General features: G+C 36.9%; 3 protein-coding genes across 4 annotated transcripts in view; 2 read left to right on the top strand and 1 right to left on the bottom strand.

The window, feature by feature from the left end:
• The window catches only part of NF1 (neurofibromin 1), a 211,130-nt gene that overhangs the window by 48,849 nt on the left and 143,786 nt on the right, over positions 1 to 18,495 (bottom strand). The gene's annotated exons all lie outside the window — the stretch shown is intronic.
• On the top strand, positions 595 to 7,379 carry EVI2A (ecotropic viral integration site 2A). Of its 2 annotated transcripts, XM_034640800.1 has the most exons (3): positions 595 to 802; positions 3,272 to 3,661; positions 7,326 to 7,379. In XM_034640800.1, the coding sequence occupies exons 2-3, from the start codon at positions 3,293 to 3,295 to the stop codon at positions 7,362 to 7,364; spliced, it is 408 nt and encodes a 135-aa protein (XP_034496691.1). In that variant the 5' UTR covers positions 595 to 802; positions 3,272 to 3,292; the 3' UTR covers positions 7,365 to 7,379. The 2 variants fall into 2 exon arrangements, with proteins under 2 accessions (XP_034496691.1, XP_002912390.1); XM_002912344.4 differs by lacking the exon at positions 7,326 to 7,379 and having other exon boundaries at positions 601 to 802; positions 3,272 to 4,651.
• Positions 7,326 to 16,759, top strand: EVI2B (ecotropic viral integration site 2B). Its single transcript, XM_002912342.4, has 2 exons — positions 7,326 to 7,458; positions 14,998 to 16,759. The coding sequence occupies exon 2, from the start codon at positions 15,013 to 15,015 to the stop codon at positions 16,357 to 16,359; it is 1,347 nt and encodes a 448-aa protein (XP_002912388.1). The 5' UTR covers positions 7,326 to 7,458; positions 14,998 to 15,012; the 3' UTR covers positions 16,360 to 16,759.

Raw genomic sequence — 18,495 nt, 5'->3', positions numbered from 1 at the left:
ACAATGAGATCATGAGGGACAGCACTTTCGGAGAGAAAACGAAGTCCATTTTTGACATACTGGATATGAAGTGATGACAGGACATTCGAGGGGAAAGAGTGCACATGTGTGTCCGTGTGTGTATACACTAAACCACATAAAAACTTATTCTGTCCCTTATGATCTAAGTTTAGTAGATATTTTCTCAAGTCGTTGTTGTAGTTCCACAATTTGAGATGTTGGTTACATACTTCATTCACTGTTTCTATGATCTGACCAATACCCCAGGTCTCCAAAATCATGTCATCAAATCAGTCTGTGGTACACAAATTAAATTTTTAGAGATTTTAATGCTGCAGGAAAAATACCATTCCCTCTTCTTTTGAGCGATATTGTCATTCAGAAGCACATTGCAGGCCTATATAATGAGCATAAGGTCAAAAGGCACTGAGCAGAAAACCCTCCCTGCCCTGAAGGCGGGGATTTGTTGTACAAAGCCTCCTGTCATGCCAGTGGCCAACTGGATAAGTTGGGCTTTTTGGTGGTGGTGGTTTTTTTTTTTTTTCCTTTTCTTTTTTTCCCCTGTGACATGTGCTTTAGTTGCAGCAGAAAGGAAATGTGTCATCTGTGGTTTGGTTTTAAAAGTGGAAAGCTAGCCGTACATATCCTTTTTTTTTTTTTTTTAAACTGCAGATTTACTTTAAGGTTCATATTCTCCAAGTCTATTCTGCTTTAAATTACTTGGAAGCTGTGCTTCAAGACAAGAAAAGAAGTGGCTTATTAAAACCAGGTTATAATCAGATTTTGACCAAGAATTTGTAAGGTAGGTCATATATATTTGGCTTTTCTTATGCCTTTTCACTTATAACTTTGTACAGACTAGCGTTCAAGGAAGTGATTTCAAAGAGTACCTAAGAATCTTACTAACAAAGTAGAATCATAAGTGGTTGAAAATGTATGCTGCTTTTTCTGTCCTATCAAGTAACATTTAAGTCAGAAATGGAAAGATTCATCATCAACATAGTTTTCATCACGATTAAGAAGGATCTGAGTTTAGACTCCACAGTGAATTGAAAAGTTTTACTTAGTATTTAAAAAGTTGAAAAAATAAAGTTCTCATTACTAATTCTTACGCATTATAAATTTTACTGAAAATGACCACAGATAAGTAAAACTTTTGATAACATAACCTGGCCTCCATGGCATAAATTAGGAATGCAGAGACAGTCCTCTACTCTCAGCCATTTATAAGGGCAAGAGAAAGTCTCATTTTGTTAACAGTTTGTTTACTTGGGGATGACAGTACATCTGGCTGAAGACAACAGCAGGCCTATTATCTACCCCGTGGTAAGCACTGCTAAAATGTGTACAAATACCATGACGTGTACTACATTGTTAATGAACTAATGTGATAAGAATAACCCACTTTAAATCATTTTAGCATTGAATGAAGAAATCTAGTCTAGTATGAAAGGATGGAAATTACTTGCTAACCCAATTTAAAGTATTTCTCTTAGTGAAAGAATCATAAAGTATACAAAGATTTACGTTATTCAACTTAAAAACTGAAGCTGAACACTACTATATAGAAGTCAGTGTGCAATATCTTTAACTGCCTATTAAAGATCATAATTCAAAAAGTCATCCTAATTCCAGAACACATAATAAAGGTTTTTTCCTTTATAAAATATCACTTCAGTGGCTAGTTTCCATTTAGCATTGTTTATTATAAGCTACTTTTGTTTTTATTAACAACATATCACATTTGTTATTTTCAATTTCTGTATATTAATAGCATACAGATTTTATCCAATGACATATAGCAACTATTTCTAATAAAACCTCGAAACTCAAAAAGCATGACTAGCAGCCACATCGGTCTTACTTGGGAGGAGGTTAGAAATTCAGGATCTCAGGTCCCTTCCTAGACCTACAGAATCAGAATTCAATTAAAAAAACAAACAACAACAACCACCAAAAGACTCCCATGTACTCTCAAGTTTGAGAAGAACTTCTCTAAAATAAAGTTCTTTAACGGGTAATTTCACTATGTAAATCTCAGGAGAATAATGTAGTTTTGCTTCTATTTAATGCTAACAATAAAATATTCTTACAAAATATTCTTACAAATATTCTTACAAATATTCTTACAAAAGTAGCTCAGATGAATAGAATATTACTATAAAAGAGATAACTCGATAATGGTGATAAATCTTTTCTGTTGGTTTATCAGTACCTGCAACAGACAGGCCAGTTCTATTTAAATCTTCAATCACAGGGTGGATAATGAGAATTAGGAACAGACTTGTCCCCTTTTTGTACTGGCTTCCAAAGAGCTTGAAGCCAAAACTAGAATTCACCTTTTTTATTTATATGTTGAGACTTACGATCTGCCTTGACTTCCCACTTCCCATAGTCTAAATCCCCCCAATCCTGATGTTCTCTATTTTACTGTATAATTTATTTTTAAAAAATTGTGTCAAAATAGTCATACAAAAAAATGCTAGGCATAAATGATGACGAAAAAAGTCAGTAACTTTTATTTAACTTTTGAGATTATTCAGAAGAAATCTGGCATGCCTTTGCTTGTAGAAAGCCACAATAAGTCAGGGGATATATAAGTGAAAAGAGAGAACCACTACATATGATTGCTTTCACAAATACAGGGAGTATATTTCTAAGTACCGGCTTTATTCTAAGCTTCAAGAAGAGAAAAGAACATGTTGAATTCCTATTTGGAATCCATTTTCCTTTGGTTGCTACACTTCCCCTTTCTCCACTCCAAAACAAAAACCAAGAAAGCCATTTGCATTTTCTTTTCATACATGAAGCAAAATGCTCAAGGCCACATTTCTCCTTTACTACAAAGAATGGTGACACATTTGCTAGATGGTGGGGAGTTTCTGCGAGAAAGATCCTTAAATGGTTTGGGGGGGGCGGGGAGAGGAATCAAAAAAGCAAAGCAGAAGTATCTGACTCAAAGCTGAAGTTTAGTATGCTTGGGAGGGAGACAACTATATAAAACCAAAGGGTTCAGTTTAAAATGATTCACAGTTATTTATAATGCTAACTTCTAGCGTTTAAAAGAATAACAGAAATTAAATTGTTTCTTTATACACAGCCTAACAGAAAAAAAGTCAGTTGAGAAGGAATTCAAACAGGATAACGAGTATTGGGCACAAGTTTGTAGCTCACTTGTAATGTATCAGCTGTCCGTCTTTTACCTACAATCACAACAACCAGGAACAATTATTCTTTCCCAAATTAACAAATTATACTGCTATCCCAACAGATTTCCAGCATATTCACGGACATGGAGCACACAGGACTTCACCTGCATCTTGCCCTTCTGATGACAACATTTTTTTCTTGCTCTCCTGGAATAAATGCAAACTATACCCATCTGTGGGCTAACAGTACCACTGTCTGGGATCCAGATATTCAAAATAAGCCGGGCAGAAACCAAAATGAAAACATTAACACAAACCCTACAACTTCTGCAGGAGATAAAGGAGGTAACTCTATAAACAGGACTGAAACAGCAACATCCTCTCAGGTCACATCTTTAGCTCCTATATCGGAACTGGAGCTTTATATACCTTCTGTCGTCAGGAATAGTTCTCCAACAGTACAGAGCACGGAAAACACAACCAAAGGTCACCGTGAAATTTTCAAAAAAGAGGTCTGTGAGGAAAACAACAACAAAATGGCTATGCTAATTTGCTTCGTTATAATTGCAGTGCTTTTTCTTATCTGCACCCTTCTATTTCTATCAACTGTAGTTCTGGCAAACAAAGTCTCATCTCTCAGACGATCAAAACAAGTGGGCAAGCGTCAGCCTAGAAGCAACGGTGATTTTCTGGCAAGCAGTGGTCTCTGGCCTGCTGAATCAGACACTTGGAAAAGAGCACAACAGCTCACAGGGCCCAACCTAATGATGCAATCTACTGGAACACTCATAGCTACAAGGGAAAGAAAAGATGAAGGAGGAACTGAAAAACTCACTAACTAACAGGCGCTTTAGTAAAGAAAAATGCAAAGTAGCAATGAGAAAGTTTATGAAGGAAAAAATGAAATCAGTTTGATATTTAATGCCAACATGTTGGTCTGGTGGTCTAAATAATTTGTTGACATTGCAGCCTTGCAATTTAGAACCAAGCAGGGGAGAAGGGGAGAAGTCTGCCCACCTTCTCAATTACTTAAACTGTGTACTTTTGTCCTGACACTGAATATTTTAAAAAGCAAATAACCAAACACCCAAGAATGTGGGGAAGGTTTTAAAGACAGGTTGAAGGAACTGACTAATAGAGGCAGAAAGGGACAATAAATAAATATTTCCTGTTCAGCAACAGTGGCTAGATGATCTTCGTCTGAATGTAATTAAACTTTGAAGAATTTTAGTGTGTCCTTACAGGCAAGTACATGCTTCAACATCTAACAGAAGCCAAATTCCTAATGCGCAGAGTTGAACTGTAGTTTAACAGTACCTTTGCCGAACGTGACAGAATCTGTACCAGCTCATGTATCAGCACAGCTATAATTTTATGCCAGATGTTTTCATCTTTACATATGGCACAGAGAATAAAGTGTTTTTCTACTATAAATATTTAATTAAAACTTTTAATTTTGTATAATGAATTAAGACTCATTAGAATAAAACTGACTACATATATTTGTACTTCTTTTATTATCTTAGGGAACATACTGTAAAGATCAATAAGAAATAGAGCTTAACTGAAACAGATGAGATTGCAGCCACAACAGAAGGCCAAGTGTAAACGTAAAGCACATTTTACCGTTTAAATGCAATGTACCTCTCTTCTATAAATACTGCTTACTGGAATATTTACAGCAAATATCCAAAGGATGACTAATTTTCTGACTTCCAGAGTGCCAAGTGGCCTAATAAATTATCAGTTTTACTTTTTTTTACTATCTAATGTGACATGAGCAAAGGAAAGATGTATGTTTGCTCTCATCTGGAAAACAGTATACTCCAGGTAATTGTTTAACTTTTCAAGAAATTGGATTCAAGTAAAATAATGACTTACACTTAAATCAAGACTTCTACCTTTAGTTAAATATATTACAAAAGTTGGTTTGAGGGGCGCCTGGGTGGCACAGCGGTTAAGCGTCTGCCTTCGGCTCAGGGCGTGATCCCGGCGTTATGGGTGAGCCCCACATCAGGCTCCTCTGCTGTGAAGCCTGCTTCTTCCTCTCCCACTCCCCCTGCTTGTGTTCCCTCTCTCGCTAGCTGTCTCTCTGTCAAATAAATAAATAAAAAAAATCTTAAAAAAAAAAAAAAAGTTGGTTTGAGAGACTTTCCAACTATCTACTAAAATTGATCCAGGGCATACTGATTAAAGACCAAGCTACATTTAAAAATTCTCTTCCCTTATTGAGCATTTATTTTGGGCAATATGTTAGCCATTTAAGAAAATATTTTATATATATTTTTTCCAAATATGATCACAATCTTACCCTCCCTTCTAGGTTTGTGATTCTCATCCTAATTGTGGATCAGAATCATCTGAAGAGTTTTTAAAACTAGTCAATACCTAATTCCCATCCTCTCTTTCTGATTCATCTGTAATGGGGTAACCTGCAAGCACTAGTAATTTCTGCATTAATTCCCTAAGTGATACTGCTCTTGGTCATCAAAATCACTTCTTACGGGTACCATGACCCCAAAGATTTAGGTTATATCTTAAAATGGGAGGGAAAAAAACAAAGCCTCAATTTTATGATCAATTTATTACCAATTTGTTAAAAAAATAAATCACAACCATATTATTCCAGATAAAGCTAAACGTCAAAAAAGTAAAAAGGGAAGCAAGAGAACTCATGCTAGTCATGGTGACATTATGTTATCTTTTGAGGGGTAAAAAGGACCAGACTGGCAAGGAAACTGGGCAGAGCCCCCATCTTGTACAAATCAAAAATTTGAGATTGTGTACTAGAACAAATAGTGATAACGCAAAGCACTCATTGAGTCAAGTGTCATATATACTTGTCCGAGGAAATTAAAACAAATTAGTGTCCTTTAAAAAGTAAGACATTAACTAGGGAAGTACTTTCATATTCAACATACAGGTCAACCATTTTCTGACAAAAAAAAAAAAAAAAGCTTCTACTGCAGGAATATTTAAAATTCACCACTCACTAATTAATACCCTCAGAATGATGCTATCCAATGACAGTTCATGAACAAGCAGAAGTGGTTCCTTTTCAAACCTGACAGTACTTAAACATGATAGATAAGATACATTTTGAGTCCAAATTTTAAGTTATTTTTGAAAAAAGAACACTTTTTGTTTTCTACCCTGGGTGTTATGGTCCACATACTCAATTCAGGGATTTAAAATAGTGAATCAAAAGTTCACAGTGTTTTGATTATATTCTGCTTTATAGTAGGACCCCTTAAAAACAAAAACTATTCTTTTTGCACAAAGTTATAAGTACCTTGATGTTAAGAACTAGGTCTCAATAGTCTATGATCCTCCGCAATGATCAGGGAAAAGCAGGGCATGGCTTAATACTCACCGTATCTACTCCAACAGGTGCTATGCTTGCTAGGCACTTTACATTTATTTAATCCCATAACAAATTTATAAATTAGGAATTATGACCTCCATTTCTCAGATGAGGAAAAAGGCTAGAAGGTGACTTGCCCAAAGAAATTTTTTATTCAGACTGACTCATTGTCTTTTCACTATACTTTAAGTTAACTTATTTAACTCACAACTCCCAATTTATCTTAACTTCCACTGAGAAGTACCTACTCTGTGGGTCATCAAAGAGTTGTGCACTGGAACTCCAAAATCATTTAGTAAAGTACCCCGTCCAAATATTCTAATTATACTCTTACCTGGGCTTTGTCTAATTTATGTACGAGGAAATAATGTTAACATACACTGGCTTCCTACTGTGTGTGAGGCATCATCTTATTTAATCTTCGCAAGAACTCAGTAAGAGAAATATTCCTCCAGAGGAGGAAATGATGACTCAGACGTACCGCAACTTGCCTAAGGTGATCGAGTAAACAGAACATATCACTCGGTTCTTACAAAAAGAAATCTCCCTTTGGGTAATAACCCAACCAGCAGTTTTTCCTTAGAATATGTAAGTTTCCCTCTAAAGTTCTATTCTAAGTACTTACATTATATAATCACATTACTAGAGAGTCTCAAATGTTCACTTACCGACATTAATTAAAAGCATTTAAATCATAAAGCCATAAACTGTGTTTCCAAATAAGCTCTGTTAAAGTAGTGCATTTCTTAGTCATTTTGTGGCTTATTGCACTTCCGGAACCAACTATCGATAAACTTCCTTTTTTTCTACAGAAAGCCTTTCAGTTCGCTACAGGACCATTTTTAATCTGAACCGAACCACCCCTTTTGCTTTCTTAGCCAAATCACCAAAATGTCCAGATAGAACAAGAACTCAGCATTCTGCAAAAACAAGTTAACAGCTGAGGTAAGAAAATTTTCACACAGGCAATCTGGTTTGATCTTTATTTTATATAAAATTTATTTTTAAAACTAAAATGTTGTTAGTGTTTAAACTCTGCTAGTCTAAAGATGTCTATAACAGGTTTTGTAATTTTGTTGCATGGAATTAAAAAATATTCAATGTTGAGCTTGCCTTGAAGAAAAATTTTCAGCTAGGTTTGTATAATATAGCCCTTTTCAGTTTATTCAATCACAATGGTTAGTCTTAGTTCTGTAATTAAAAGAAATAAACTATAACCCTGGAGGATAAAGCCAAAGGTTACAAGTAAAACTAGAATCCATGGGATATAACTGAATTTACAATCCCCAAATACCAACTGTTAAAAATTCTAACTTGATGGGGCGCCTGGGTGGCACAGCGGTTAAGCGTCTGCCTTCAGCTCAGGGCGTGATCCCGGCGTTCTGGGATCGACCCACATCAGGCTCTTCCACTATGAGCCTGCTTCTTCCTCTCCCACTCCTCCTGCTTGTGTTCCCTCTCTCACTGGCTGTCTCTATCTCTGTCAAATAAATAAATAAAATCTTTAAAAAAAAATAAATAAAAATAAAAATGCTAACTTGCTTTCTATAAAATTTTCCTATACATAACATAATCCACAGATTTAAATTATTTTTTAATCCCCTTTAGTTTCTATGGTAAAAATGGTCACCTTCACTTAATTAAAAAAAGAAACAAAAGGAGATTAGATGAGGTACTCAATTATCATTATTACCTATGTTTTGTTTTTTACACAAATAGAATTTTATATTTAAGTAATAATGGTTATAGGAAAACAGTATGGCCTATTTTCAAAGCTCACTAAGACAAAACTGTTACGACAAAATGTCAGTACATATATTCATATCATCTACATATTTGTGCAATACCTTATTATCTTAGCAGTTGGTAAACAGTATAAAATAGATACGGGAAAAAACACTCACAGGATAAATAATAGAAAATTGCTAATATGCATACACCATGCCCACTCTGTAAGTAAACTGGGCAGTTACAAAGTAAATATCCTCCAAATAAAAACTGCAAAGGGTTTAGTTTACATAGACTTGTAATATCACAGAATATAAATTCATAGTGGGTGATATTCTATTTCAACATTTCATAAATATTTATAACTTTCCTTTATAGAAGTCCACTTCGGATGTTTTCTAAGTAACTATTACATAAGTTAGAAAATAAAGATTTTTATCTCTTTTTTAGATAAGACTTGTCTATCTATATTTTTAAAGGATCAGTTCAAAATTTAGAGTGTAGTAGTACCTGTGTTTTTCAACTAATTCCTATATAATTCTACTTAGGAAATTATGAATTCTGAATAAGTTCAAATTTGTTAAATATGTATCTGATGCCTTTCAATGTCTGATCTTTAAAAGTCATCTCAAATATGATAGCTTATAGGCTAACCATTTAAAACTCCCACAACTAATTTCATAGAATCAGAGACATAACCTGGTTTTCTGGTAGTTTTTCTCCTACCCCTTACTCAAGACTGCCTCCAAAAGTTATTTACATATCTGTTCCCAGAGAGCTCACATCTCCTTCCTTCACAGAGCATTCCTGCTTCATAATTTTACTGCAAAAGGCAGTGCAGCATGTTTAGTGTCATGTAACAGAAGGAAAGGGGTCTGGTGCACGACTGACATGATTTCTTTATCACTGCCTCTATTTACAACTCTGACACCGGCAAGTTACTCCACACCTCTGTGTCTCAGTTTCTTTATCTGTAAGATGAAGGTAACACCACCCTGTTTGTTAAAATAGGACACTACCTAACATTTAGTGGGTACTCGGTAAATGATAACTATTATTATTGATAAAAGTCACCAAATACGGGGCGCCTGGGTGGCACAGCGGTTAAGCGTCTGCCTTCGGCTCAGGGCGTGATCCCGGCGTTATGGGATCGAGCCCCACATCAGGCTCCTCCGCTATGAGCCTGCTTCTTCCTCTCCCACTCCCCCTGCTTGTGTTCCCTCTCTCGCTGGCTGTCTCTATCTCTGTCGAATAAATAAATAAAATCTTAAAAAAAAAAAAAAAGTCACCAAATACTTCCAATTAGAGTTCAAGGTTAGTCTCCCTTTCTACTCCTCCTCAACTTACAGAATTGCTGTTTTCTTCTTTTTATGATTTACTAACTTAACCAGTTGGAGATAAATCATGACTAAATTTTAATCTATTATATCTATATTGTAACTTATTAAATGAAAATAGTAATAATATCAAAGTCCTAATAATTCAGGTATTATTTTTTATATTGCTACCTATACTTGCCTTTTTAGTTAGGATATGCTCTCCAAATCTCCTTGATTCTCTTTAAATTACATGTCTAATCATATACAACTTAACAGAATCAATTTTAAACTGTACTCTTTATAAACTTACGCATCACATTTATGAGAACCTGTCTAATAAATGAGGACTCTTACCTTCACTGTAAGATGCTTAGTTAAAACACAGCTGATGTTTTCCTTCCTCTTTTAAAACATTTTTAAATAGTCAAAAAAAGCCGAAGGACCAAAATCACAGACTTAGACCTCAAAGTGCCAACCTATAATAATGAGCAAAATAATGCCATACGAAGGTAAACAAATGTGGAATTTGCCTGAACAGCAGACTAAGGGATTTCTAGAAAAATGCTATATAGAACGTGAATGGGTTCTTTAGAATAATTAGCAGTTATGTTCTGAATTGTGCCAGGAAAAAATAAAAAAAGAGAACCTTAGGAATACTTAGAACAGATAGGAGAACCTGAAATGAAAGCCTAGTGAGTATGAGAAGACGGGTGAGTCAAGTCCTCCATCGTGGGAAGACAGCTCCTCCTTGCTGCTTCCCTGTGTCCACAAATCCAGTCCAGCGACAGAGAGCAGCACTTTGTGGTGCTTTCTTCCATCTCCTTCAATCTTCTCCCCCAACTTCTAATTTTGCCCACTTGAAATAATCTACCTTAATTTCTTGCTAATTACATAACTACCATTTTTTCTTCAGCTTTTCACTAACTTTCAATATCTTCTCTAAGTCCACTGACCTTCCCCTTTTCCATTTATTTGCTGCTTACTCTAATTTCTGCTTTATTTTTCTCTTTGGTGTTATTTTTTACTTCTTTGCACTCCCTTTTCATTTCATCTTATCTGGCATTTTCTCCTTTTTACTTGCCCCATATGGTTCTTTCTTTCTACCTTCTCTCCCTGAAGAAGCAAGGTTGGTGCTTCAGGCACACATGGTGGATATATTTAAAAATATATGTGTTAAAAAATATATATATGTTAACTAACTTTCTCCACTGCTAATAACACTGGCCTCATTTCTCTGAGTTAGAAAAAGCCAGTTTCTTCACTAGTATGCTATTTATTCCTCTTTTAAATCCTGCTCTTTTTTTTCTGGACTGTTCTGATCTGCTGTAGTAGAAATCTAACAGATTCTAGTATTGTGATTTGCAGACCCCAGGAGGGTAGACAGCTAACTGAGGAGTGGGGAAGAAGTGAGAGGACATGTTAAAAAAAAAAAAAAAAAAGGATAGGTTTTGATATTATTTTAACCCTTAAATGACAAGTAGAAAAATCTCATATACTGAAGGTTTTATTATCTTCCTATTGACAAAAGAGTTTATGAACCTACCAAAACTGATCTTACAAACTAAAATGGTTTATAATTATGTTCCTGTTCAGGGTCTTTCCTTCTCTAGTGCCTTTTTTAGCGAATTGAAAAGAGGAACTATGTGGGTTTTTTAAAAATTTTAAGCGAAGTCACAAAAGAGGAAACATTTTTGGCTGAAGACAATTCATGGCCTATATTTTCTGTTGCTTTGGATGACATTTTTAAAAAACTAAAGTGAAACTCTAAAGAATAACTTTTGGGGGTGGTGGAAATCTGTAAGAATAGCAAGTGGGAACTGCACACAGATAACCATCTAGAGATGATTCAAATCCCCACATTTATGCCAGAAGTTTAGATTTTTTTCCCTATGAAACCTTTTACAAAATGGATAACAATCATAATATAACTTAGATTTCATCTTCTCTGCTTACATTCTGGCAGAAGTATTAATAAATAGTGAAAAAGTGAAATGGAAAGGAACCATAAGCCAATACAGGTTAGGTGTTTCCTGAGCTCCTAACATATATGGCACTTAGCTGTAAAGGAATCAAAACCCCTGAGGCGGTTTAGGGAGTAGAAAGAGCACATGCTTGTTAATCACATGGTCCTGGGTACAAATTCCTAATCTGTGATATAATACATATAAAAGTGATAGAACACTAGGCAAAGTCTTTTTTTTTTTTTTTGGAAGATTTATTTATTTGACAGACAGTGAAAGAGATCACAAGCAGGAAGAGTGGCAGGCAGACGGAGAGGGAGAGGGAGAAGCAGGTTCCTGGCTGAGCAGGGAGCCTGATGCAGGACTCAATCCCAGGACCCTGGGATCATGACCTGAGCAGGCACTTAACCGGCAATGCCAGCAAGACACCCTTGGCAAACTCTTAATGCATGTGAATTTGTCTCTTTATCTGTAAGTCAAGGATTCCTTCATCTCTCTCATAGTCATTTAAAGGTTAAATGAAGTAAAGTTATATAAAACACCAGGCACTGTACGGTACAGAATATGGTCTAGATAAACTTTTTGTTTCTTTTCTGCCTTCTTCAAGGTTCTCATTTGAATGGGTGGGGATAATAAAAAGAAAATGTGCAAAGTTAAAAGTAATTAAAAAATGACACATTTCAAGAGAATAAAGGTGGGAGTATGGTAGAACCACGAATAATTATCTAAGGAACCATAAAGACAACAAGAACTAGGCAGGTTCAGGGAACAGCTGATCTCTCTGGGCTGTGGTCAATCACAGAGAACTTGATTTAAGAAGAATTTAAGCTGAGGTCTGACCAACGAGGACCAGTTCAGACAAGAAAAGAGGATGAGTTTGGGGGTGGGGAGCACACCCAGAGGGTGAGAAACAGTGTAACTAAAAGTGTCTATTTAGGGAAAAAAAGCATGTGTCTAGAAAGTACTTAAGATGGGAAGAGGTGCATTTGGCCAAATGAGAAGTTTCAGTCTTGAGACATGAGTCAGGACTGGTAAACTCAATCCAGAAGGAAGAAAACTCAGTTTAGAATTTTTGTCTTGACAGCAACAGGGAACCCATAAGTAAGGGAGCAGTAACCTGATTATAATGCTTTTCAGAAGATTAATTCATCAGCAATGTGCAGGAAAGTTTAAATGAGAAAATTTTTAAATTTAGGCCTGAAGTATTGGAAAGAAAATAAAGAGACCATACAGGGAGAATAAATCACATGCCCTCTCCTGAAATGGGGTAATTTACCATCACTGTGTACAAAGTGGTAGAGGAATAAGCAATAAACTACTCAAATATGCTGAAAAGTCTATTTATTGGTAAAACTTGAGGGCACTCCTTTTCTGTTATTGCCCTTTGCATAGAATATCAAATCTCTCTCACATTGGACTAGGAATCCTAGAACAAGTACAGTTTCTAATCATATTTACCAAGATCTAACACCCTGAGATGATCCTTTCCTTAATGTTGAGAAATAACCAACCTAACGTTAAGAAAGAACAACAGTCATCATTGTGTTCAACAATATACAAAACAGTATAGCACACTTATTGCTGAAAACTGTCTAGTGTAACTCCACACCTTAGAGAGAAGGCAGCTGAGGAGAGATGACACTACCAGTTCTCATGCTCAGACGCAGAGCTACACGCTGGAGGAACTGCACTTGTTCCTCACGTTTTAGCATCTATCACATCCCACACAAAGCCCTGCCTGCCGAACTTACACACGTGCCTTCTCTTCCCATGTCCATATGTTGTTCCCCTGACTGCAATACTTCGTTTGCTTAATTCCTTCACAGATCTTTCCAGACGCAGTTCAAGTTTTACTTCTCTGAGAAACCTTTCCTGAAAGCCTCACAGGCTGCGATGGTTCCTCTGTGCATCTCTTGCATACCTTTAGGAGAAAACTTACTAAACTATTATAATTACTTACTGCTTGTTTCCACCACTAGAAACTTTTTTTTTGGGGGGGGTGTATCTCTTAAACCTAGAACAGGCCTGACACAAAGACAGTGTTCATCGATTAATGAATGAAAGAGGCAGTGGGACAACTTTACCAACTGGACAGAACTGACTCAACCAGGTTCAATGATCACTTAGGATTCTGGATTGAACTGACTACTTTAAGAGTATGAGATCCTAGGGGTGCCTGAGCAGCTCAGTTGGCTAAGTGTCAGACTCTTGATATAGCCTCAGGTCGTGATCTCAGGGTCAGGAGATCAGGCCCCACGTTGAGCTCCACATCTGGCACTGTGTTCAGCACAGAGTCTGCTTGAGATTCTCTCTGTCTGCTTCTGTCCTTCCTCCTACTCATGGCTCAATATATGTAAAATCTTAAAAAAAAAGAAAATAAGAGAGAGTACGAGATCCTACCATAAAGACACAGTGCTATACTGATATGCTGTAGAGACTAACACAAGAGACCCTCTGCAGAAAACTCTTTTAACAAAGGTAGCGCCATATGAAAATAAAGAGGAGTCAGTTTTGACATGAAGATGAATTCTGTTTTAAATATGTTAGGGGCGCCTGGGTGGCTCAGTCATTAAGCATCTGCCTTCGGCTCAGGGTGTGATCCCAGGGTCCTGGGATCAAGCCCCACATCGGGCTCCTCCACTGGGAGCCTGCTTCTTCCTCCCCCACTCCCCCGGCTTGTGTTCCCTCTCTCGCTGGCTGTCTTTCTCTCTGTCAGATAAATAGGTAAAATTTTTAAAAAATGAGTATGTTAAATTTGCAGACAGTAGGACATATGCATGGAAATGTCCACCACGACATCATGTAAATGGAATGGAATTAAGGAGATTTAGGCTGGATGTGCAGGTTTGGGAGTTAAGGCATACAAGTGAGAGCTGAAATTGAATAGAACCAGGATCAGAGGAAAGTAGCTCAAAGTCAGGACTGAATATCAACTACCCACATTGAAGAGACAAACAGGAGCTAGTGTGACTAACATGAAGGAAGACTACCACAAGGAGCCATCTGAGTCATAGTAAAGGCACAGTCCATAGCATCAAATGTGATCAAGAGAGGGAGAAAAAAAGGATGAACACAACACTGCTGGATTACGTAAGAGATGGTTACTGGTGTCTTTCAAAGCAACAGGATCAGTGTATTTCTAGTAGTAAGGAAGAAAAGAATAGAGAGCACATGGAACCAGCACCCAGAGCCTATGTATTTCAGAAGTATGACTGTAAAATGAAGGACTGTAATGTAATGAAGCAGGGGGGCAGCAGGGCCAAGAACAGATCTTATGAAAGAATTAAGAGACACTCCTGCCTATGAGGTCCAAACGTTGTATGGTTAAGTCAGGATATATTCAAGAGTTATTTACACTACAGTGTATCAAGTCTAAATTAGAAACAATAAATACTTATTAAGTACCTACCTACTTTGCGCCAGACACCAAATAATAACCAGTCTTTCTTTCTTTCATTATAAAACCACTGGTAAAGAAGAAACATTCTGAAATGGATCCCAAATATTTCATCTTAATTTTGTTTTGTGGACACATCAGTGAGACATTTTCCTCAGTGACAGAAGCAATTTCAACAGAGAAGCAACCACAGTCTACTTTATTTAGATCATCAAGGCCACATAATTCAGCTAATTCTCAAAACACAACAGGGAATCCTCTAAGTCAACCAACACAACTCAACCATGTTTCTCCTGCACAACCAATACCAACTGCCAATGTTGCTGCTGGGCAAACACCACCAGTTGCCTATGCTTCTGAAAAACCAGCAGCACACACTTCTGCTGGGCAACCACCTGCCTATAATGTCACCAGCCGACCAGTACCAATGGACAGAACCTCCTCCCACCAAACAGCAGTACCCGTGTTTACTTCTGCTGGACATCTACCACCAACTGCCCATACTTCTACCAAACAACTGCCACCATTTGTCTATGCTTCCACTCAACAACCATCATCATCATCCTCTTCTAGAAAACCAATACCACCTGTTCATAATCCATCTATACAACCAACACCAAGTGTCAAAAGCTCGCCTAGAATGACTCCAGGATTCATCCTAGAAACTACCAGTAGCAAAAATATCTCACACACAACCAATTCTAATTCAATAGCGGCCATATTAATTGGCATAATTCTGACTTCTATGTTGGTATCTATAATCATAATTGTACTATGGAAATGCTTGAGAAAACCAGTTTTAAATGATCAGAATTGGGCAGGCAGGTCTCCCTTTGCTGATGGCGAAACCCCTGACATATATATGGATAACATTAGAGAAAATGAAGTACCCACAAAACGTACATCAATTGTTTCACTTATGCCTTGGAAACCAAGCAGAAGCACACTCTTAGCAGATGACTTGGAAATTAAGTTGTTTGACTCAAACGAACACATTGAAGATTCCAACAACCCCAAAACAGAGAAAATAAAAGATCAAGTAAATGGTACATCAGAGGAGAGTCCTGGTGGATCAACGGTTGGCACTGCTGTTTCTTCTTCAGATGATGCAGACCTGCTTCCACCACCTCCCCCACTTCTCGATTTGGAAGTACAGGAGAGTAACCAATGTGACGAACCCACAACGACAATTCTATCTCCTCTTCCAAACGATTCCACCAATCTCCCCCCGCCTCTGGATTGTCTCAATCAAGTCTTTGAAGATCGTAATTCTGAGTTACAACAAACATTTCCACCTCCACCTGACTCACTTAACTTGCCCCCGGCACCAGGAGATTTCACGAAAAGCCAGGAAGATTCCAACAATGAGATCTCTATTCCTCCTGATTCTGATCAAGATCACAGTGAATACTTGCCACCCCCACCCGAGGAACTGTTATAAATATTCTAACTTGCTTTTTAGCTGACTTTCCATCTTTCTTATGGAACTCCATCTTTTGTTTTTCTTTATGTGATGATGGCAACTCATAGCCAATTTTGATTTTTATTCAGGAACTACCTGAAATCTGCTCAAAGCCCATATGCATAAGGGGAACTTATTTTTAAAAAATGATACAACAGTGATCTATTCACTGGCTATTGTACCTAACTTTAATGTATAGGACATTTTACATATGTATGTAAATAACTTAACCATTTTGGAAACAAGCAATCTACATACATTTAATACAACCTAATAGATATTTTTCCCCTAAAAAGCTATGTATAAAGTTACCTTGAATAAATAACATTTTGTTTCTTCCATTCCAAAGTTGGAGGTGGGGGGGAGAATGAGAAATTAATACATGCTCCAAATTTTAAGCAAAACTTTTAAATTAATTTTAAATTAATACCTCAAGTATTAAATAAATATTCCAGGTTTGTGGGGATGAGAAACTAAAATGCATATTTGAGAATACAAAAATTTCCTTTTAGCTCTCACTGGAAAGAGTAAAGCAAATCTGCTAAAACATCAAAGGGTGGGGTGTTGGATTGGGGATATCTACTCTGAAAAAACAGGAGCACACACCATAAAATGTAGACATTTTCCTATCTTGTTGGGAGAGCACAATTTTTAAACCTATCCTCTTTAAAGAATTTCTTCTTTCTATGGCTCAAGCACCCTAACAAAAGAAATCTTATAAAGGAAAACAAAACCAAACCACATACACTAAGCCACACCTCTACGGCTTCATTCCAAATTTGAATGCTTTTTCCAAGAAAAACAGACTTATCAAATACAGATGGTTCTCAACTTTCACTACTTTCTGACACTATACATTTAAATTCTTAAACCTCCATTCCTATGCAGAATTTAATCTTTCCTTCATTACCTGATAAGTGATGAGTCTGAGTTATCAGAGTAGGGGTGGGCCCAATCTTTGTCAGAGTCCATATGGCCAGCGATCCTCGGCTATGCTTGTGGGGGTGCCAGCCTGTGCCTGCAAAAGCACTTCTTTGCCCAACAAGCATGCAGTCGTTCTCCTTACCCTACACTAACTCCCAAGGGAAATCTCACTCATAATGAAATGTGGTGGTCTTGTTGGTAGTTTAACCTTGAAGAACCCCTCATAGTTCTGGGGTTTTTCAGAACAAAATATAGTATTTATTTGCAGCACTGGAGTTCAAGAAACTAACAAAGCTCCATCTTTAATAAAAAATGAACAAGCTTTTGGACACTGAAATTTTATCTACAATGTTTCCCTTTAAACCTTTTAAACCATCCCTTACTGATGATTAAACCTTCTTATCTGTAGAAACACTTCCTTGAACTTATTTTTCCTGATGTTTTTTCCCGAAGCATGTTTCTTGTCCTGTTACATTGGTTCTCTGTCTTCTACATTAAAATGTTTCTTTCATGTTGTTTCTCAACAGTAGCACTGTTAAGGTTTATTTACCCAGCAGCAATCAGGAGTTTAAGAAATTCCTATTCATCTTCTGAACTGTAAGTATTCTAGTTCGCTTGCTTAAGTAAGGTACGTTTAAGACTTTGCTGTACTTTAAGCCATCGTAACCCTCCTCATTTTACATGTAAGATGGTTACCTAAAGAGGCTCTTTTCCACACTTCCGCTCTTCTTTCTCATCACCTTCTTTTCTGATCTCTTGAAGGATGGGTGCCGGGAAATATAGGGGAAGTACCAACTCTTAGAGATAAATCAGGAGTTGATGACCTGGTTATAATCTTGTCTGATTTCTGCAAAACCTACACGCAGCTTTTTTCCTTCTGTTCTTTGTACAACCGAAGAACAGACTTAGTGTCAGCAGCCAGTCTTTGGGTTGTGTGTGTGTGTGTGTGTGTGTGTGTATGTGTTTTAATTCTCTGCCAGGGGGAGAAAAAAATTCCCATTTACTGCATGCAATTTTTCCTCACTGAGGTCAGTGGAAGCCGAGCGGCCAAACAGTGGCAACCCTTGCTTAATCAGCATAAAGAAATGCAAGCTAATAAAAGAAATATAGGAGAGAAGAAAACACTAGAACAAAGAAAAACCTACAAAAAAGATGAAAGAAACGGGATCCAGAGTATTAGAGAAAGTTTCC

The sequence above is a fragment of the Ailuropoda melanoleuca genome, chromosome 13, assembly GCF_002007445.2.
Source record: "Ailuropoda melanoleuca isolate Jingjing chromosome 13, ASM200744v2, whole genome shotgun sequence".
Taxonomy (NCBI): domain Eukaryota; kingdom Metazoa; phylum Chordata; class Mammalia; order Carnivora; family Ursidae; genus Ailuropoda; species Ailuropoda melanoleuca.
Note: the sequence above shows the minus strand (reverse complement) of the source record. Positions and strands in the feature narration are given on the sequence as shown.